The 22,095-nt window shown below is 40.6% G+C and overlaps 1 protein-coding gene across 5 annotated transcripts in view; it reads left to right on the top strand.

Annotated features, from left to right (window-relative positions):
• The window catches only part of LOC128657337 (zinc finger protein with KRAB and SCAN domains 3), a 105,781-nt gene continuing 83,686 nt past the window's right edge, over nucleotides 1-22,095 (top strand). The window contains exons 1-8 of one of the 5 annotated variants that reach the window (XM_053711645.1): nucleotides 1-133; nucleotides 3,486-3,608; nucleotides 6,959-7,015; nucleotides 7,189-7,336; nucleotides 7,631-7,717; nucleotides 9,480-9,575; nucleotides 11,851-12,591; nucleotides 18,933-19,040. In XM_053711645.1, the coding sequence (XP_053567620.1) occupies nucleotides 3,531-3,608; nucleotides 6,959-7,015; nucleotides 7,189-7,336; nucleotides 7,631-7,717; nucleotides 9,480-9,575; nucleotides 11,851-12,591; nucleotides 18,933-19,040 (1,315 nt within the window). In that variant the 5' untranslated portion in view covers nucleotides 1-133; nucleotides 3,486-3,530. Of the gene's footprint in view, nucleotides 134-2,932; nucleotides 3,240-3,485; nucleotides 3,609-6,958; nucleotides 7,016-7,188; nucleotides 7,337-7,630; nucleotides 7,718-9,479; nucleotides 9,576-11,850; nucleotides 12,592-18,932; nucleotides 19,041-22,095 lie in introns of those variants that run through there. The other 4 variants (XM_053711648.1, XM_053711646.1, XM_053711647.1 and 1 more) reach the window with 4 other exon arrangements.

Raw genomic sequence — 22,095 nt, 5'->3', positions numbered from 1 at the left:
CATCGGTCCTTTAGCCGGATTGGATCTAGCCGCTACCAGGCAATAGATGCCGTGACAACTAACGGGACCCGCCTACGAGTGGAACTGTGGGTGCCGAGAGAGTGGGGTTAAGAGGTCGAGGTGTGGGTGCAGAGTGAGTTGTTAAGAGGGGCTTAGAGTCTACAGGGGCTACAGTGGGGGGGGGGGGGGGGGGGGCTAAGAACCTTTACATGGGCTAGGCCCGAGACAGCGGGGAAGGGGCTAAGAGTTTGTATAGGGGCTGGGGTGTGAGCCAGAGGGGGCTGATGGATGGGGCTGTGGTGTGATATAGGGGGCTACGCCTAAGAGTCTGTACAGGGACTGGGTTGTGAGACAGAGGGCGCTGAGAGTCTGTACAGGGGCTTAGGTGTGAGTCAGAGGGGATTGAAAAGTAATTCAAGGACTGGGGTGAGAGAGAGAGGGCTGAGTTGTGACACAGATGGGAACTGAGATTCTGTACATGGGCTGGGGTGTGAGGGGAGCTTAGGGTCTATACAGCAGACATCCCAATCTGCAAAAACTAATTTTAGGGAGGTGCGCCCCTCACTATACTATCTCACTGCATGCCAACCTCACTGTACCACCTCTGTATAGTACCTCACTGTTCCACCTCTGTATAATACCTCACTGTACCACCTCTGTATAGTACCTCACTGTACCACCTCTGTATAGTACCTCACTGTACCACCTCTGTATAGTACCTCACTGTACCACCTCTGTATAGTACCTCACTGTACCACCTCTGTATAGTACCTCACTGTACCACCTCTGTATAGTACCTCACTGTACCACCTCTGTATAGTACCTCACTGTACCACCTCTGTATAGTACCTCACTGTACCACCTCTGTATAGTACCTCACTGTACCACCTCTGTATAGTACCTCACTGTACCACCTCTGTATAGTACCTCACTGTACCACCTCTGTATAGTACCTCACTGTACCACCTCTGTATAGTACCTCACTGTACCACCTCTGTATAGTACCTCACTGTACCACCTCTGTATAGTACCTCACTGTACCACTGCTGTATACTACCTCACTGTACCACCTCACTATAGTACCTCACTATACCACCTCTGTGTAGTACCTCACTGTACCACTGCTGTATACTACCTCACTGTACCACCTCACTATAGTACCTCACTGTACCACCTCACTATAGTACCTCACTGTACCACCTCTGTGTAGTACCTCACTGTACCACCTCACTATAGTACATCACTGTACCACCTCACTATAGTACATCACTGTACCACCTCACTATAGTACCTCACTGTACCACCTCACTATAGTACCTCACTGTGCCACCTCTGTATAGTACCTCACTGTGCCACCTCTGTGTAGTACCTCACTGTACCACTGCTGTATAGTACCTCACTGTACCACTGCTGTATAGTACCTCACTGTACCACCTCACTATAGTACATCACTGTACCACCTCACTATAGTACCTCACTGTACCACCTCTGTATAGTACCTCACTGTACCACCTCTGTATAGTACCTCACTGTACCACTGCTGTATACTACCTCACTGTACCACCTCACTATAGTACCTCACTGTACCACCTCTGCGTAGTACCTCACTGTACCACTGCTGTATAGTACCTCACTGTACCACTGCTGTATAGTACCTCACTGTACCACCTCACTATAGTACATCACTGTACCACCTCACTATAGTACCTCACTGTACCACCTCTGTATAGTACCTCACTATAGCACTTCACTGTACCACCTCTGTATAGTACCTCACTGTACCACCTCTGTATAGTCCCTCACTATAGTACCTAAATTCCTCAGTGCTGTGATTATGAAATAGTTGAAAATGTTATCACATTATAGAGTATGGGAGTCTGCACAATATAGAGGTATGGGAGACTGCACAATATAGAGGTATGGGAGTGTCTGCACAATATAGAGATATGGGGGTGTCTGCACAATATAGAGGTATGGGGGTGTCTGCACAATATAGATGTATGGGAGTCTGCACAATATAGAGGTATGGGAGTGTCTGCACAATATAGAGGTATGGGAGTGTCTGCACAATATAGAGGTATAGGAGACTGCACAATATAGAGGTATGGGAGTCTGCAAAATATAGAGGTATGGGAGTGTCTACACAATATAGAGGTATGGGAGTCTGTACATCTCACCTATATATATATATATATATATATATATATATATATATATATATATATATATATATAATCAGGTCTGCTGCTGTCTCGCACCGCACTAGAGTAGAGATCAGAAAAGGGGAAAAATGTCTAGAAAGGAACGCAATAACTATTTACATTGAGCTATAACGGATCAGTGACACCTAGAGGTAGAAATGAAAAGTGCAGACACACATTTGATTTTTTCTGGCACCGCTATTTCTGGAAGATTGTGTTTCATTTGCATGTATCAGAGAGCAGCTTTTTCAGTGCGGAAGACTCCCGGACCTTCCGGGAGAGATGGGATGTCTGATACAGGGACTGGGGTTTAAGACAGGGTGTGAGATGGGGGGGCTGAGAGTCTGTACAGGGTCTTAGCTGTGAGTCAGAGGGGATTGAAAAAGCAATACAGGGACTGGGGTGTGAGACAGAGGAGAACTGAGAATCTGTACATGAACTTAGGTGTGAGAAAGGGGGGCTGAGAGTCTGTACAGGGGCTTAGGTTTATATCAGAGGGGATTGAAAAGCAATAGAGGGACTGGGGTGTGAGACAGAGGGGAGCTGAGAGTCTGTACAGGGGCTTAGGTGTAATTTAGATGGGATTGAAAAGTAATACAGGGACTGGGGTGAGAGAGAGGGCTGAGTTGTGAGACAGAGGGGAACTGAGAGTCTATACAGGGGCTGGGGTGTGAGGGGGGCTGAGGGTCTGTATAGAAATTGGGGTTTGAGATGGAGGGGAGCTGAGAGTCTGTACAGGACTAAAGTGAGAGAGAGGGGGTTGAGAGACTGTGCAGGGGCTGAGGTGTGAGAAAGAGGGGGGTTGAGAGTCTGTACAAGGGCTGAGGTGTGCTGCAGAGTGGGACTGAGAGTTTGTATAGGAGCTAAGAACCAGTACAGGGGTTTAGGTGTGAGGCAGAGAGGGATTAATTAAGGGAGTATGGCGGTTTGTGATTCATGGGCAGATTCTGGTTTGAGCATGAATAGCAGATGAAGAATTGAGGGGCAGCAGGACAGAGCAACAAATTTGGGATAATTCCATAAATTACAGGATGACTGGTAACTAGGGAGCTGTGGTACTACATGTTTTTCCTCTACTTCCTGATTTATCAGATAACTGCATATACCTGTATAGACATTTTAACAGTGCTCTATATGCAGCTGGTCACATATGTAGTATTAGATTGTGCATAAGTAAAATAAACCTGTTTAACATCACATAATCATCTCTACCATAAAATGAATACAGGAAGAGCTCTGATTCTTTCCCATCTCTCATGTTGCCATTTTCCCTTCTTTTTTCAGGTGTTACATTTATATCATCTGACACAGTCACTGACGATAAACAAGATGAGCAAATACAGGAAGCAGATGGCAGAGCAGTTCCTGAGTCAGGCCCTGGGCATCATCTGCCTGTTGACCGGAGAGGTGAGAGCTGCTGGGTAATGTCATATGACACTAGTCCTATTTACTGTGCTGCTTCTGATATACCAGACCTATCTTACTAACCATAACTTCATCTCACGCAGATCGTCTCACGAACCCTAACTTCATCTCACCCAGACCATTTCATTAACCCTAACTTCAGCTCACCCAGGCCACCTGACTAACCGTAACTTTATCTCATCCAAGCCACTCTACTAATCCTTAATTCAGCTCACCCAGTCCATCTCACTAACCCTAACTTCAGCTCACCTACACCATCTCACTTACCCTAACTTCATCTCATCCAGGCCACCTCCCTAATTCTTAAAGGGACAGTCTAGTCCAAAATAAACTTTCATGATTCAGATAGGGCATGTCATTTTAAGCAACTTTCCAATTTACTTTTATCACCAATTTTGCTTTGTTCTCTTGATATTCCTAGTTGAAAGCTAAATCTAGGAGGTTCATATGCTAATTTCTTAGACCTTAAAGGGACAGTATACACTCATTTTCATATAACTGCATGTAATAGACACTACTATAAAGAATAAGATGCACAGATACTGATATAAAAATCCAGTATAAAACTGTTTAAAAACTTACTTAGAAGCTGTCAGTTTGGCTCTGTTGAAAAGGCAGCTGGAAAGCCCACTGCAAGTGGCAAATAAGACCCTCCCCCCCCCCCCCCTTCTTTTGCATATGAGAAGACCCTTTACACAAACAGGAGCAAGCTGGAGAAGGTAGCTGACGGTATTAACATAAAACTTTGGGGCTTGGTTAGAAGTCTGAAAATCAGAGCAATGTTATTTAAAAAATAAGCAAAACGATACATTTATTTAAAAAAAAACTTTATGGGCTATATAAATAGATCATCTATAAAACATTTATGAAAAGAAAAAATGAGTGTATAATGTCCCTTTAAAGGCTGCCTCTTATCTTTTCACCACTAGAGGGTGTTAGTTCATGTGTTTCATATAAATAACATTGCGCTCACGCACGTGGAGTTACCTAGGAGTCAGCACTGATTGGCTAAAATCTGTCAAAAGAACTGAAATAAGGGAGCAGTTTGCAGAGGCTTAGATACAAGGTAATCATAGAGGTAAAAAGTTTATTAATATAACTTTGCTGGTTATGCAATACTAGGGAATGGATAATAAAGGAATTATCTATCTTTTAAAACCATAACAATTCTGATGTAGACTGTCCCTTTTAATTCAGCTCACCCAGACCCCTCTCACTAACCCTAACTTCAGCTCACCCAGACCATCTCACTAACCCTAACTTCAGCTCACCCAGACCATCTCACTAACCCTAACTTCAGCTCACCCAGACCATCTCACTAACCCTAACTTCAGCTCACCCAGACCATCTCACTAACCCTAACTTCAGCTCACCCAGACCATCTCACTAACCCTAACTTCAGCTCACCCAGACCATCTCACTAACCCTAACTTCAGCGCACCCAGACCATCTCACTAACCCTAACTTCAGCGCACCCAGACCATCTCACTAACCCTAACTTCAGCTCACCCAGACCATCTCACTAACCCTAACTTCAGCTCACCCAGACCATCTCACTAACCCTAACTTCAGCTCACCCAGACCATCTCACTAACCCTAACTTCAGCTCACCCAGACCATCTCACTAACCCTAACTTCAGCTCACCCAGACCATCTCACTAACCCTAACTTCAGCTCACCCAGACCATCTCACTAACCCTAACTTCAGCTCACCCAGACCATCTCACTAACCCTAACTTCAGCTCACCCAGACCATCTCACTAACCCTAACTTCAGCTCACCCAGACCATCTCACTAACCCTAACTTCAGCTCACCCAGACCATCTCACTAACCCTAACTTCAGCTCACCCAGACCATCTCACTAACCCTAACTTCAGCTCACCCAGACCATCTCACTAACCCTAACTTCAGCTCACCCAGACCATCTCACTAACCCTAACTTCAGCTCACCCAGACCATCTCACTAACCCTAACTTCAGCTCACCCAGACCATCTCACTAACCCTAACTTCAGCTCATTCTGACCATATTACTAACCCTAACTTCATCTCACCTAAACCATCTGACTAACCCTAACTTCATCTCACCTAGACCGTATCACTAACCCTAACTTCAGCTCACCCAGACCGTATCACTAACCCTAACTTCAGCTCACCCAGACCATCTCAATAACCCTAACTTCATCTTACCTAGACCATCTGGCTAACCCTAACTTCATCTCACCCAGACCATCTCACTAACCCTAACTTCACCTCATCCAGACCATCTCACTAACCCTAGCTGTATCTCATCCAGACCATCTCACTAAACCTAGCTTCAGCTCACCTAGTCCATTTCACTAACCCTAACTTCAGCTCACCCAAATCATCTCACTGACTCTAATTTAAAAGGACAGTCTACTTGATTTGTATTGTTTAAAAAATATAGATAATATCTTTATAACCCATTCACCAGTTTTGCATAACCATCACAGTTATATTAATATACTTTTTGCTGTATGATTACCTTTATCTAAGCCTTTGCAGACTGCCCCTTATCTCTCCTTATCTTTTTTTCCAAAATTGAATTTTAGCCAACGAGTGCTGGTTCATGCAACTCCACAGGAGTGAGCACAATGGTATCTATGTGGCACACATGAACTAGTACTTTTTGGCTGGGAAAAGCACTGAAAAAATGCAGCTTAGAAACAGGCAAAGATTTAGAGTTTTAGAGGTTATAAAATATTTACATTTTGCAATGTTGGTTATGCAAAGCTGGGGGATGGGTAGTAAATGCTTTAATCTATCTTTTTAAGTAATACAAAAAAAAAGTAGACTGTCCCTTTAAGCTTACTCACCTGCACAACCCTTCAACACAATCCTCCCAATACCCAGAGCCCCCTGCACAACCCTCTGCTGCCAAGAAAAAATACTAATCCTAATACACCAGATCGCTCCCACCATAAAGTAAAAGCCCGAGCATACAAAGCCCTACAACATGACCTCTAATGGAAAACTCCCTCCAGAACCTAAAGGCCCATCTTCATGACACCAACTACAAAAAAAGCCTTAATACCCAAGGGACCGCAGCACCAAATGAACCACCTGTAAACCAAGGGCTCAACTCCCCCATCACACCCTCTCAAATTGTATATCTTACATTAATGAATGATCCAGTAATGTCTATATTCCTGATTTCATGTCCTCAGTTTTTAGCAGCTTTTATCCTTAGAGGTCCCACACAATGATCCACTATATTTTATTCATTTATATGTTTTGTGATGATCAAGAGAAGGAAACAAAACTTTTAGTCCAGGCAAATGGAGTCTGATGATTTTCTTGTGCATATTATAGGAATACACCATTGTGAAGAAGACCTCACGCAGCAGCATTCAGCAGCTGAGCAGAGAGGTGAGTACTGCTAGGAAATGTGACATTATACCTGCACCAGGGCACAGTGACTCACTTTACTGACCTACCTGTGTCTCTGTATGTTCTCAGTAACATTACTCTGGCTCTGTCAGTAAAAGTGTGTGATAGAACCAGTCCCTGTGTCAGCGCTGAATGAGTTGTGTGTGTTTCAGGTGCCTATAAAGTGTGATGATGTTGCTGTGTATTTCTCTATGGAGGAGTGGGAGTATATTGAGGAACACAAGGAGCTTTACAAGGACGCCATGATGGAAACTCACCCAACACTAAGGACTATGGAGATCCCAGGAAATGAGAGCTCGGGTAACGCTGTGTAGTAATAAATATCTCACTTAGGTGATGCACTTACTGTACTGACGTGACTGACAGAGAGTAAATCTACAGTGAATCCGTCATGTGTGATCTAATAAGCTGCCTGGGTATAAACAAGAATAAAAAAATGTAAAGAGGAATACATTTAATTTAAAATCAATTATATATTGATCTATACATGTTCATGTTAATTTATATAAATATTTCATATGCAAAAAGTAACACGTTTTTTGTTTTTTTTAAAAATGAATACATTTTTAAGATTGTATTCTTTATTTTAATTAGCAGAATACAGTGATGAAATTCTAGACACAGGAGCACATACAAAACAGAACATTCAGCCAGTAGAGGCCCAGTCAGATTTCTCTGCAGGTGAGGGAACTACAGCAGAAGCTACTATTAATGTTTTTGCAACATTTGAAAACCCAGATTCTGAAATGATCTAAAGGAACATGAAAACCAATATGTTTATTTCATGATTCAGATCGATCACTCAATTTTAAAGAGACACTGAACCCAATTTTTTTCTTTCGTGATTCAGAAAGAGCATGCAATTTTAAGCAACTTTCTAATTTACTCCTATTATCAATTTTATTTCATTCTCTTGGTATCTTTATTTAAAAAACAAGAATGTAAGTTTAGATGCCGGCCCATTTTTGGTGAACAACCTGGGTTGTTCTTGCTGATTGGTGGATAAATTCACCCACCAATAAACACGTGCTGTCCAGTGTCTGAACCAAAAATGGTCTGGCTCCTTAGCTTAGATGCCTTCTTTTTCAAATAAAGATAACAAGAGAACGAAGAAAATTGATAATAGGAATAAATTCGAAAAATGTTTAAAAGTGCATGCTCTATCTGAATCACAAAAGAAAAAAATTGGGTTCAGTGTCCCTTTAAGCAACTTCCAATTTACTTAAAGGGACAGTATACTGTAAAATAGTTTTTCCCTTAATGTGTTCACAATTGCTTTTTTTTTTTACCAACTGCAGAGTAAAAAAATTATGAAAATTAGCTTTTTAAGGCTTATTTGTGTATATTAAAGCTCTGATTTTGTGTTTTAAAACCTAATAAAATGGGTTGAGCTTGTAGGTATAATCAGATCGCATTACTGTATCACATTGTGCACATATACCTGCTTCTTTATCTTATATCTGTCCTTAAAACAATCACCAGTACTTTGAGAGAACAATGGAAAATCAACATTGTATTACCTTATCTCTGCTATATCCCACTGGGAGTGTAATTTCTTCTGCTGGCTGTGTTTACAAAGCTTATCTATAGCTGGTACGCGCGGCCACAAACTTTCAGAATAGGTGGGGATACCACATGCTAAATCAACAATTTCAAATGCCAATATAAGGGTAAAGGAGCTACTTGTAAAGAATTTAATACACTCCAGCAGGTAAAGTGGATCATTGGGAACAAATTAAAGGGGAGAACATTTTTGAGTAAACTGTCCCTTTAATTCTCTTATTATTATTATTATTATTATTATTCTTTATTTATAAAGCGCCAACAGATTCCGCAGCTCTGTCCATAGGTACAAAGATATAAGTAAAACAGTGAAACAATACAATGTAAGACAACATTTTACAGACAAATACAGGGGGGGAATTGAGGGCCCTATTCCCGTGGGAACTTACAATCTAGACCAATTCTCTTGGTATCTTTTGTTGAAGGAGCATCAATAAATTACTTGGACAAAGCTGAACATATTGGGTGAGCCAATGACAAGAGGCATACGTATATGCAGCCACCAATCAGAAACTAACTCCCAGTAGTGCATTGTTGCTCCTGAGCCTACCTAGGTATGCTTTTCAACAAAGGATATTAAGAGAATGAAGAAAAGTAGATGATAAAAGTAAAGTGCAAAGTTGTTTAAAATTGTATGTTGTGTCCAAATTATTCAATTTTAATTTTGACTTTACTGTCACTTTAATTATTAATTATGTAAATGAGGGACAGACAAATTACAACCATGAAAAACTGATGTGTTGTTGAATACGACTATGTACAGAGCGGATAGGGATCAATTGCTCAGTGAGGTTAACACAATGCAGATATTTTTTTTTTTTCCTCTGCATTAAGTTTTATTTGCTTAAAACACAAGAAAAACTATTTTATTCTCTATTAGAATTAACAGGTTACAGTGATGTAAATCTACACACAGGAGGTGCAGAACTTGTACAGAATATTCAGCCAGTGGAGACCTTATCAAACATCTCTGCAGGTAACAGATCTATGGCAGTAGCGTCTTAATTTGAAACTTAGATTCTGAAATAATTTAATCCTCATTAATAACTATCGGCTAGATTGCGAGTTTTGCACTATACCGGGTGTGCAAATAACATAATAAAATAAGCGGCGGTACCGCACTTTCCATAGCGCTGCCATTACGAGTTACTCAAAAACCTCCTTGTGCTGTGCATTATGGTGCGTTAAGCTCCATACCGCACAAAAGCCAAGGGCTGAGTTTACGAGCTTGTGCACGCTTTTCCATAGACATCAATGGGGAGAGAGTGTTAGAAAAAAACTAACACCTGCGATCGCGGAATGGCAAATCACCTTAATGCAACCCCGTTGATGTCTATGGGGAAAAGAAAGTTCTGTTTAAACCTAACACCCTAACATAAACCCCTAGTCCGCCGCTCCCCGACATTGTCAACTCTAAATAAAGTGATTAACCCCTAATCTGCCGCTCCCCGACATCGCCGACACTAAATAAACCTATTAACCCCTAAACCACCGCCCCCCCCACATTGCAGCTAAGGAATAAACCTATTAACCCCTAAACTGCCCCCCCACATCGCAACTAATAAATAAAACTATTAACCCCTAAACTGCCACCCTCCACATCGCAAAACACTAAATTAAACTATTAACCCCTAAACCTAACACTCCCTAACTTTAAATGAAAAATTACAATATAACTATCTTTAAATAAATAAAAACTTACCTGTGAAATAAAAAAAACATAACATTAAACTATAAATTAACCTAACATTACTATTCTAATAAAATTAAAAACAAACTACCAATTAAAAAAAAACTAAATTACAAAAAATATTAAACACTAAAAATACGAAAAATAAAAACCTAAGATTGAAAAAAATAATAAACAAAATTATCAAAAATAAAAACAATTACACCTAATCTAATAGCCCTATAAACGTAAAAAAGTCCCCACAAAATAAAAACATCCCCTAACCTAGCAATAAACTACCAATAGCCCTTAAAAGGGCCTTTTGTAGGGCATTGCCCTAAGTTAAACAGCTCTTTTACATTAAAATATTACAAAGTCCCCCCTAAAAGTAAAAAAACCCCACACAACCAACCCCCCAAAATAAAAAAACCTAAATCTAAAAAAAATCCTAAGCTACCAATTGCCCCTAAAGGGTCATTTGTATGGGCATTGCCCTTTAAAGGGCATTCAGCTCTTTTACACTGCCCAAAGCCCTAATCTAAAAAAAAACCCATCCAGGTCATCCATCTTCATCCATGCGGCGAAATCTTCCTCCATCGCGGGACCATCTTCTATTTTCAACCCGATGTCGTGGAGCTGTAGAGGCGCGGAGCATCGTTGCCTGCGGCGCAGACATCCAGCGTGGAGGATCCTCTTCATACGGTCACTGCTGTACACTGAAGCTTGAATGCAAGGTACCCGTTTAAATATGGGGTATCTTGCATTCCTATTGACTGACATTTTCAAATCAGCCAATAGGATGAGAGCTACTGAAATCCTATTGGCTGATTTGAAAATGTCAACCAATAGGAATGCAAGGGGCCCCATTTTTAAACCGGGAACCTTGCATTCAAGCTTCAGTGTATGGCGGTGACTGTGTGAAGAAAATCCTCCGCGCTGGAAGTCCGCGCCAACGACGAAGATGCTCCCCAGCTCCACGACACCGGGATGAAGATGGTCGTGTTCACAAAACCCGATAGGAGTAAAATAAGTCTTCATGTGCGCTGAACCCGATACAAATTATTTTTGTATTGCTATAATACAAATTCATAGGGCTTAAAGGCAGGAAATTTTCAGAAGTAGCATGCTAAAATAACTCCCTCATAAGAGGGAAGGAATTTTAGTCTGTACTTACTGCCCACTTCCTTTTAGCGTGCAAAATAACGGGAATAATAGTTGTTGGCTCTCGAGAGTACGTTGCCTAGTAACAGTTCCCTTGCCGTATAAAAGCTTTTGCACTGCACATCTTTTCACCTGTGATCGGCTTTAGCACATTTGGCACAGGAAATTTTGAGCTGGTTGAGAGAAGTTCGTTTTTTGTTTAGGTACACACATAAATATACTGTATATAGTTTAGTTAAAAATACACTTAGGCTTACAATACATACAGCTACACACACACACCCCTTTTCCACACGTTACCCCTTCCTACCTTGACTGCTTTAACATTTCCTTTTACTTAACCCTTTACCTACCCCAAAGAGAATAACTTTAATTAACCTTTGCTTTGTGTTTTACTTTTGTTTTTTTTTCCTTTCCTTAGACTGGGAGAGGGGTAGAGGGGGGCAAGGGAGCGATAGTATAGGTTTAGGTGCTAGCTGGGATATTAAGGGTGGTCAGTTAGAAGTAGGTTGTGAAGTAGCTAGGGGAATAAGCAGCTGGAGGGCTAGTGTAAGGAATGGTGGTGGCTTCGTGCTACCTAGTGAGGGTAAACCAAAGGGGAGAGAGAAGCGAGTTAGTGTGTCCCACCCTAGGAAAAGTTTATCTAGAGTAGGGACAGAGGAAGGGAGGCCTGGGTCTGTAGAGAATCTGGGAGGTGATAAGAAGACTCAGGCCTTAGGGACAGATCAGGGAGAGAAGGCTGGTCCCTCATCACAGACAGGGGGGCACAAGTCTTCTGGTCTTCCTCAGAGGCCCAGGATAAGGGAGGAGCGATATAGTGAGGCTGAGAAATTGGCTTTGATTAAGGCATATGTGCAGAGAACTCCGCAATTAGAGAGGCGTAATTTAGACGGCAACATTAGAAGTAGACTATGGGAGGAAATCAGGGAGGCTTGCGTAAGAGTGAACAATCGCCAGCGTACCATGGACAGTATTAAGCACCGGTGCCAAGACTGTCGGCGGGTGGTGAAAGAGAAAATTAAATTGGAGGAAGAGCAGGCAAATCAACCCGGAGGCCAACTCATAGTCTATAGTGGTTGGGAGGAGCTGCTGAGGGATAAGATGACTGCAACGCCCAAGATCCCAGATGGACAAACAGCTGCATCTTCTGAAAGGCAGTTGTGTGAGTATAAAATGTCTTTTGTATTTGTATAATTTTTTTGTATTAAATCTGATCTATATTTAAAGGGATTTTCTATTAAAGAAGTTATATCAGGGAAATGAAAGTGAGGTAATTACATATATAGATATGGATGTTGGGTTAATAGCTAGACTATGCAGGTTAAGGGAGCTGAGGTGGTAGAGGGGGAGTGGTTGGGTTCCTTGTGCAGGCAGCTCCGGTGGTTTGAGGGGTCTGGAATGTCGGCAGGTGCTGAATGGGTGGTCGCTGTATTTGGCCTTTTCTATAGTTAACCATAATGGCAATTAGTTTGTACTTTATTATTTTATTCTTCTTAAGCTTTCTCATATAGATTCTCGCCTCAATTATTGGTGAACAATTCTCTTAATGCTATTGTATTTAGGTTTATATTAGTTGTTTCTTATAGGTGCTGTATTTAAAGAGTGAGATAGGGGTACTTCTGATAGGCCACACAGAATCACAGAAATGGCAGTATTTTGGCGAAAGAACATAGTGGTGCCAGTTAAGCGATGGTTAACTTTACTTGTCCTGAAACAAAGCAATATTTTACAGGGATTTTAGATGATCACTTCTTATAAGGATGCTCTCCAATCAGCGCTCTAGCTACCAAAAAGTGCCAAATGACTAGAGTGCTCAAACCGTTTGCTCACAAACAAAATATGAGTTTTGAAGTTAGCAGCTGGAGCACAGTGTTTTAGAATGGCACAGCTAGATTAAAAAGTACAGCACATCTTCAATAGAAGTGATACATTAAAGTACCTTTAAAATTTTGCTTAGATTCCAGATCTGATTTTAAAACATGTCCAGTTTACTATCACTTTAAAATCAAATTTGTGACTCTGCCTGCATATTTCATTTCTACCTGTAGGTGTCACTGTTCTGTTGTAGCTCAATGCAAACATTTACTGTGCTCCTCTCTCTTCTCTTTACTCCTCCTTCCTGAGCACCTGTGAGATGAAGGGTGACAGCACAAAGGGAAATATTTAGCAGGGAAGTTACACTGTCAGAATCAGCATTCATGATGGCAGCTGTTGCTTTCTCCCTTGCCACCTCTTAGCCACTCCATTAAAAGGGTGGATACACATAACAAGGGGTCACTTTTTTCTTCTGTGTTATTTGATAATATTTAGAGACTCAGTATTTATTTGTATGGATCTAAGATCATTATCATATCTGCCCTCAGCACCCTTTATGTCACCTGTGCCTTTAATAAAGCATAGCTTGTGCTATTAGTATGGTGCTATTATATTATATCTCAGGGTTCTTAAAACTTTTTTCCCCAAGACCTAGTGTCATGATACCACATACCATCGCAACCCTATTTTTATTCTTGGTCTAAAACATTCTGAAGTAATATACAAGATAGCTGCAATTTTTGGCAAAGTGAGTAAAATGTGTGCTTACTTTATTCCTGATTGTAGTGAAACTTAAACATCTTGTAAAAAGTAATACACACGCACACTCTCATATTAAACATATACACACACATACACACACTACACATACTCTCCTACAACACACAAGTCCTGACCCAGTAACCATGGTTTGTTTGTTTGTGCTCTGCAGCTTTTTTTTATTTTAATCCCCCCCTTGCCTTGTGTATATAATTGAAGTGCTTAGGTATTTAATTTGAGATAAAAAGGAGATAAATGGACACAATCTCCCAGGTCCGGCTGTCTACAACCACCTTAGTAAAGTTTAGTATCCCAACCTCAGCGGTAAATAGCCAAGATATTAAATGTGTATTTACAACATCAAATCTCACTGTGGCAACAATCAGTAATACATAGAAGTTCTTTTCCCTGTGTATTTACAACGTCAACATATTACCTTTACTTTTGGTTACTCAAACAATAATAATATAAAGTGGCATAAGTTGGGTTGTCTACTATTAACATTCAAGTTTACATAAACGAGTTACAAATAGTAATCAGTTGCCAAAGTAATCATATTGACTCTTCTTGAAACATTGAGCAGTATATGGCTTTATGGTTTCCTGTCTTTTATACAGTCAACATAATGTCCAACAATAGCTTGTGCTTTAAAGGGACATGAAACCCAAAATAATTATTTCATGATTCAGATAGAGAATAACATTTTAAACAACTTTCTAATTTACTTCTATTATCTAATTTGTTTCATTTTCTCGGTATTATTTGTTGAAGGAGCAGCAATGCACTACTGGTTTCTAACGGAACACATGGGTGAGCCAATGGCAATCGGTTGGTATATACAGTATATATATGCATCCACCAATCGGCATCTAGAATCTAGGTTCTTTGGTGGTCCTGAACTTGCCAAGATAAACCTTTTAAGCAAAGAATAACAAGAGAATGAAGCAAATTAAATAATAGAAGTCAATTTTCTCTATCTGAACCATGAAAGTAAAATTTTGGGTTTCATGTACCTTTAAAGCACAAGCTATTGTTGGACATTATGTTGACTGTATAAAAGACTGGAAACCATAAAGCCATATACTGCTCAATGTTTCAAGAAGAGTCAATATGATTACTTTGGCAAATGATTACTATCTTGTAACTTGTTAGACTAAGCTCTAAGAGTATAGTTGAACCAACAGCTGGCATATAATCCTTTTATATATACAGTTGGCTATAGAGGCGTTTTCTTATAATGAGCAATAGAGTTGCTAAATATATTTAATACCAAGAATGCCTTCAATGTCTCTAAATGCAATTTGTAACCAGCGACCCAGTCTAGTGCCTTTCTATAAACCTCTCTATATCAGCAGATGGCCTTTAATATGTAGTAACCAAGTAATAGCCAGGTTACGGTCCCAAAGGGTGTCCCACAGAGTGTAAGAGTACTTCAGAGGCATAAGCAATTCTTGCTGTTGGGTGGAATATAGGAGAGGTGTATGCACAACTTCTGTGTCTCATTCCTCTACTGCTGAGAACACGACAAGGGATCGCTCTCCGGTCCTGCGTCCCACATTGAGGTCTGTGAATAACGTTGCTTTACTGCTCCTTCCACACACAACAATATAATCTTCCCGTGGATTGGCTTCCCCTTTCACTCCTTTAGCTCTTTTGGTCTTTTGCCATTTCGCTCCTTAGATAAGCTTTGGCATCCATCTACTGGCTCTAGGACTGAGCGGCAAACCTTGTGAGAGGCAGTGTCTTCAGCCTCACTCCACTTTACTTTTATTGGAATCTGGTCGCGGCCTAGGCAAAACGGCCCTCTGCGGCCTAGCTTGGCTTCTTGGTTGATCCTCTGGACCGCTGTCCTAGGAACAGGTATGGGTCATTTAATGCCAGCAACGGACCGTACACCTTGGGCGAGAACGCTGTTGAGCTCTTCGTACAGCACGCCTGGAACCTGTGTGCAGTTTAGCTTTGCCCACCGGAAGCCCTGTACTCTGCAGCTTTTAAATCACTTGTGCCTTTAGTAAAGCATAGCTGGTGTTATTTGTATGGTGCTTGTTCTATCCTATCCGACCTCAGCAGCCTTTATATCACTTGTGCCTTTAGTAAAGCATAGCTTGCTTTATTTGTATTGTGCTTGTTATATCCTATCTGACCTCTGCAGCCTTTATATCACTTGTGCCTTTAGTAAAGCATAGCTTGTGCTATTTGTATGGTACTTAGTTACTCATTCTATCTGTCCTCAGCAGCCTTTATATCAGTTGTGCCTTTAGTAAGTATAAATTGTGCTATTTGTATGGTACTCAGTTACTCCTGTGTTTAGTAAATAACTCAGCCTCAGCCTTTAGTAAAGAATAGATTGTGTTATTTGTATGTGCTTAGATTGTCGTCCTATCTGACCTCAGCAGCCTTTATATTACTTGTGCCTTTAGTAAAGCATAGCTTGTGTTATTTGTATGGTGCTTATTATATCCTATCTGTCCTCAGCAGCCTTTATATCAGTTGTGCCTTTAGTAAGTATAAATTGTGCTATTTGTATGGTACTTAGTTATCCTGTGTTTAGTAAAGAACTCAGCCTTTAGTAAAGAATAGCTTGTGTTATTTGTATGTGCTTAGATTGTCGTCCTATCTGACCTCAGCAGCCTTTATATCACTTGTGCCTTTAGTAAAGCATAGTTTGTGTTATTTGTATGGTGCTTAGGTTATATCCTATCTGTCCTCAGCAGCCTTTATATCAGTTGTGCCTTTAGTAAGCATAAATTGTGCTATTTGTATGGTAATTAGTTACTCCTGTGTTTTTGTATTGGGCTTAGCTTGACTTGTCGTCCTATCTGACCTCAGGAGCCTTTATATCACTTGTACCTTTAGTAAAGCATAGCTTGTGTTATTTGTATGGTGCTTATTATGTCCTTTCTGACCTCAGGAGCCTTTATATCACTTGTACCTTTAGTATAGCATAGCTTGTGTTATTTGTATGGTGCTTATTATGTCCTATCTGTCCTTAGGAGCCTTTATATCACTTGTACCTTTAGTAAAGCATAGCTTGTGTTATTTGTATGGTGCTTATTATATCCTATCTGACCTCAGCAGCCTTTATATCACCTGAGCCTTAGTAAAGACTAGCTTGTGTAGTTACAGTGGATGGAGATGAACAGAACTACTGCACCCAGAGGAAAGAGACTGTTGCTAGGAGCCTTTATAAGCATAGCTTGTGTTATTTTTATGGTGCTTATTATATCCTATCTGACCTCAGGAGCCTTTATATCACTTGTACCTTTAGTAAAGCATAGCTTGTGTTATTTGTATGGTGCTTATTATAGCCTATCTGTCCTTAGGAGCCTTTATATCACTTGTACCTTTAGTAAAGCATAGCTTGTGTTATTTGTATGGTGCTTATTATAGCCTATCTGTCCTTAGGAGCCTTTATATCACTTGTACCTTTAGTAAAGCATAGCTTGTGTTATTTGTATGGTGCTTATTATAGCCTATCTGTCCTTAGGAGCCTTTATATCACTTGTACCTTTTAGTAAAGCATAGCTTGTGTTATTTGTATGGTGCTTATTAAGTCCTATCTGTCCTTAGGAGCCTTTATATCACTTGTACCTTTAGTAAAGCATAGCTTGTGTTATTTGTATGGTGCTTATTATGTCCTATCTGTCCTTAGGAGCCTTTATATCACTTGTACCTTTAGTAAAGCATAGCTTGTGTTATTTGTATGGTGCTTATTATAGCCTATCTGTCCTTAGGAGCCTTTATATCACTTGTACCTTTAGTAAAGCATAGCTTGTGTTATTTGTATGGTGCTTATTATGTCCTATCTGTCCTTAGGAGCCTTTATATCACTTGTACCTTTACTAAAGCATAGCTTGTGTTATTTGTATGGTGCTTATTATATCCTATCTGACCTCAGCAGCCTTTATATCACCTGAGCCTTAGTAAAGACTAGCTTGTGTAGTTACAGTGGATGGAGATGAACAGAACTACTGCACCCAGAGGAAAGAGACTGTTGCTAGCAGCCAGTAATGTATTGTGCAGCCAGCATCAAAGACCCACATAAAAGCTGCAGACAGTAGGGGCAGTGTTGCATCTGAAGCCAAACTAATAAGTAGACTTTAAGTCAGTCCTGCGTTTCAGTCTTCAGATCTGAGTGCTTCTCTTTATGTGGATGCTGGTGGCTGTGTGTGTGTGTGTGTATATGTGTGCAGATGTAGTTTGCAGTACTTTATGAGACTGTTAGTGATAGTGTACATGTGCAGAAGTCAGATTATGTGTTTGTGTGAACATGCAGTTTACAGTACTTTATGAGCTGTTCACTTCAAACAGCACTAAGTTTTCCTTATCACAGTGTAGCCAGAACGTGAATAATGCACCTTTTTTTTCTGTATTTTGATTTGTTAATAGACTTTTTTTTTTTTCTAATATTTTAATTCTTTATTGAAAATATAAAAGAAATTACAGCACTTAGACAATCATGTTATAGACATACACAAGACTTATTTTCATATCTATATCAAATAAATCACTATAATTGGTATCGACGTCTGTTGGTTAATAGACTTTTTAAATACAATTTTTTTTATCTGCACCTAATTTGCAATGCAATTTTTAATTGCTGCAATATATTATAAAACTTTAAAAATTGCTTTGTTCTTCTGTCAACACATAACAATTGATATTATGCTTTATTGTAACTGCCTAAGTACAAAGTACCTAAAGTACTGCAAACTGCATGTGCTGAGGCACACACACACCCTGTCAGCAACAGTCTCATAAAGTAAGGTAACCAAACAAACAAAAAACAATGCATCTTTATCTGTTTAAACAGAGTGAGAGCAAAAATTAAGAAAAAGCATTTTGGGAATGTTTTTCTCTGAAATCTCCAGTAGTGAAGGGGTTAAAAAGAGACCATACAAACTAATATTTCTTTGCTTTTTGCTTCAGGTGAATATGATGCTGTGATTGTATGTGATTCAGAAGAAACAGAAGATCCATGGCTAAGAAATATGACAGAAGTGGCAGAGCAGGAAATATGTGAAAAAGTTATCATTGGTGAGTATATGTGTGTGACATGAGTTAGGGACATAGGGTGCAAGTGAGTGCAGATTATTATTATTATCATTTATTTGTATAGCGCCGAAAATTCCAAAGATAGGGGTATACAATGACAAGGATTACTGATAAAATACAAAACATAACAAACTAAACAAATCTAGTACAGGAGGAAGATGGCCCTGGCCTGGAGCGCTCACAGTCTACAGGTTGAGTGTGCAGAGACATAAGGTTTGGGGTAGCTTTTCACATGGATTGTAGTTGCAGCAGTGAGTCTGGCAGTTCAATCATTATTTTGGTTAGGATGATAGATGGTAAGCTTCTCTGAATAGGTAGGTTTTCAAGGAGCATCTGAAGCTTTACAAGGTTGGAGACCGTCTTATCGAGAGAGGTAGAGAGTTCCAGAGGACAGGAGCAGCACATAAGAAGTCTTGGAGATGGGAGTGGGACGTAGAGATAACAGGAGTAGCGAGACGTAGGTCAGAGGTTGATTGAAGAGGACGGGAAGGGGAATATTTGGGTATGAGAGAGGAAATATAGTTGGAGTTAGACTGTTGAGTGCTTTGTAAGTTAGGTTTAATACTTTAAATTGTATTCTGGACTATATAGGAAAAAAGTGTAGAGACTGGCAGAGCGGAGCAGCTAATGTACATCGGCGACTTAGGTGGATGAGTCTAGCTGAAGCATTCATAATAGATTGAAGGGAGGAGAAGCAAAATTTTGGAAGGCCAATTAGAAGTAGATTGCAATAATCAATGCGAGACAACATGAGGTAATTAATTAGTATTGTTGTCGTTTTTTGAGTATGGATGGGACGAATTCTTGAAATGTTGTGTAGGTGTGCACGGCAGAATTTAGTAATCGCTTGTGTATGTGGTTTGAAAGTGAGTTCTGAGTCAAGTGTGACACCAAGACAGCAGACCTGGGGTGAGGTATTGAGAATAAAGTCTCCAAATGAACTGTCAGGTGTTGGATGCCTCCAAGAGGGGGGAATAAGAAGCAGCTCAGTTTTGGACACATTAAGTTGGAGACAGAGCCTTGCGGTACTCCAACTGAGAGAGGCAAAGGATCAGAAGATATGTTGTTAAAGGAAACTGAAAATGAGCCGTTTAAAAGATATGAAGCAAACCAGGAGAGGGCTGTGTCTCGGATGCCAAATGAATGTAGGGTTTTTAGGAGGAGAGGATGGTCAACTGTGTCAAAAGCAGCAGACAGGTCAAGAAGAATTAGTAAGAAGTAGTGGTCCTTTGCTTTATCTGTTAAAAGGTAATTTGTTACCTTAGTAAGAGTGTTTCTGTTGCGTGTTTAGGGTCGGAAACCAGATTGTAGTAGATCAAGTAAGGAGTTAGTTGTGAGAAATTGAGTTAGCCGATTAAAGACCAGTCGTTCCAATCATTTTGAAGCAAAGGGAAGTAAGGAAACTGGTCGATATTTAGAAGGGGTGGAGGGGTCAAGCGAGGGGAGCTCGCAGTCTACAGGTTAAAGATATCTGGTCTGTTTGGTTTGCCACGGTTGTCGGGGAGTGATTGATGTACGACGAACAGTAGAGGGTGCAGCTTTGTCAAGTGTTAATTTTAGTGTGGAATTATACTGTAAGGCCACAAGGTTTGGACAAGAGAGGGATGAAATGTTGGAGGGCAGAGGATTCAGTTGAGTGGAAAAGTCTGTGATATCCAAGTCATTTAAATTCCTGTAAAGTAGCAGTTTTTGGGGGGCTTGCAAAAATGCAGCAGGTAGAGTAAGAGAGAAAGTTAGTAGATGGTGGTCAGAGAGAGGAAAGGGTAAGTTTTTAAGAAGTTTGAAACGGCACAGAGATTAGTGAAGACCAGGTCTATGGAGTTTCCTTCACAGTGGGTTGGAGATGTTGTCCACTGGGACAGGTCAAAAGAGGTGGTTAGGGAAAGAATTTTAGAGGCAGCAGGCATGTTAGGATTCTCAACGGGTATGTTGAAGTCCGCTAAGATGAAAGAAGGACATTACAAGAGAGCAAACATGGAAGCCAGGCTTCAAAGTGGTCCAGGAATTGAGATGCTGGGCTACGGGCTGATAGATAACAGTTACAAGGGAGAAGAAGCGGATAGCATGATCTTCAAAAGATGAGAAGGAAAGAGATGGGGGTGAAGGAATGAAGTGAAAGGTTACTGTGTAATTTTTACTCCCCCTCCTTGTTTGTCTCCTGGCCTGGGAGTGTGACTGAAGTGCATGCCATCATAGGACAGAGAGGCTACAGCAGTTGTACTAGAGAAGGAAAGCCAAGTTTTAGTGAGGGCTTACAGGTTAAGTGAACGTGAAATGAATAGGTCGTAAATAGATGTAAGCTTATTGCATACAGAGTGTGTATTCCATAAGGCACAATAGAATTGTGGTGTACTAACAGAGATTAAGTTAATGAGGTTTAGAAGTTTATGTGGGAAAGATGTATGAGGTGTCATTCGGGGGAGTGAACTGAGGGAACCAGAGGGTGGACCTGGGTTAAGTGAGACATCCCCAGCTGCAAGAAGAGAAAGATGGTGAGAGAAAGAAGACGAGTGTGTGTCTTATGTGAGTGTTTAGGTTTATCAGTGAAGCATGGCTGGCTGAGGGATGTGAGATAGGAATAGAGTTCATGTGTGTTGTAGAGGGGGGGAAGGTAGAAGAGAAGGAGAAATATGAATGGTCTGAGTGCTGTTTGTGGAAGGAAGAGCTGTGACTTTAAGGAGAAGAGAGGTGAAAGTAAATGCAGACAGGAGAAAGTGTAGCATGTCAGCAGATAAGTTTAGAGAGATTTGAAAGTATTTTTTTCTGTGTTGTCTAATCCTTTGTCTAACTTTTTCTTATAACTCCCTACACTTATGAACTAACACACTTAGACAATTACACATGCTGCACTGATCTAACAAGCAAGCTTGGAGGGCGATTTATCAAGCTGAGACGAACAGGGGCGCATATACGCGCCCCTATCCGCCGCAGCTCGCCTCTGGCTTGCTGAATTCCCCTGGAGGAATTGGGCATTTCACATGAGCGCTATTTTGCGCTCGCGTGCAATTCTGCCCGCACATGATTGGCTGTGCTGTCA

Source organism: Bombina bombina, chromosome 4 (assembly GCF_027579735.1).
Source record: "Bombina bombina isolate aBomBom1 chromosome 4, aBomBom1.pri, whole genome shotgun sequence".
In the NCBI taxonomy this organism is placed as follows: Eukaryota; Metazoa; Chordata; class Amphibia; order Anura; family Bombinatoridae; genus Bombina; species Bombina bombina.
This window is presented reverse-complemented; position numbering and strand designations above follow the sequence as displayed.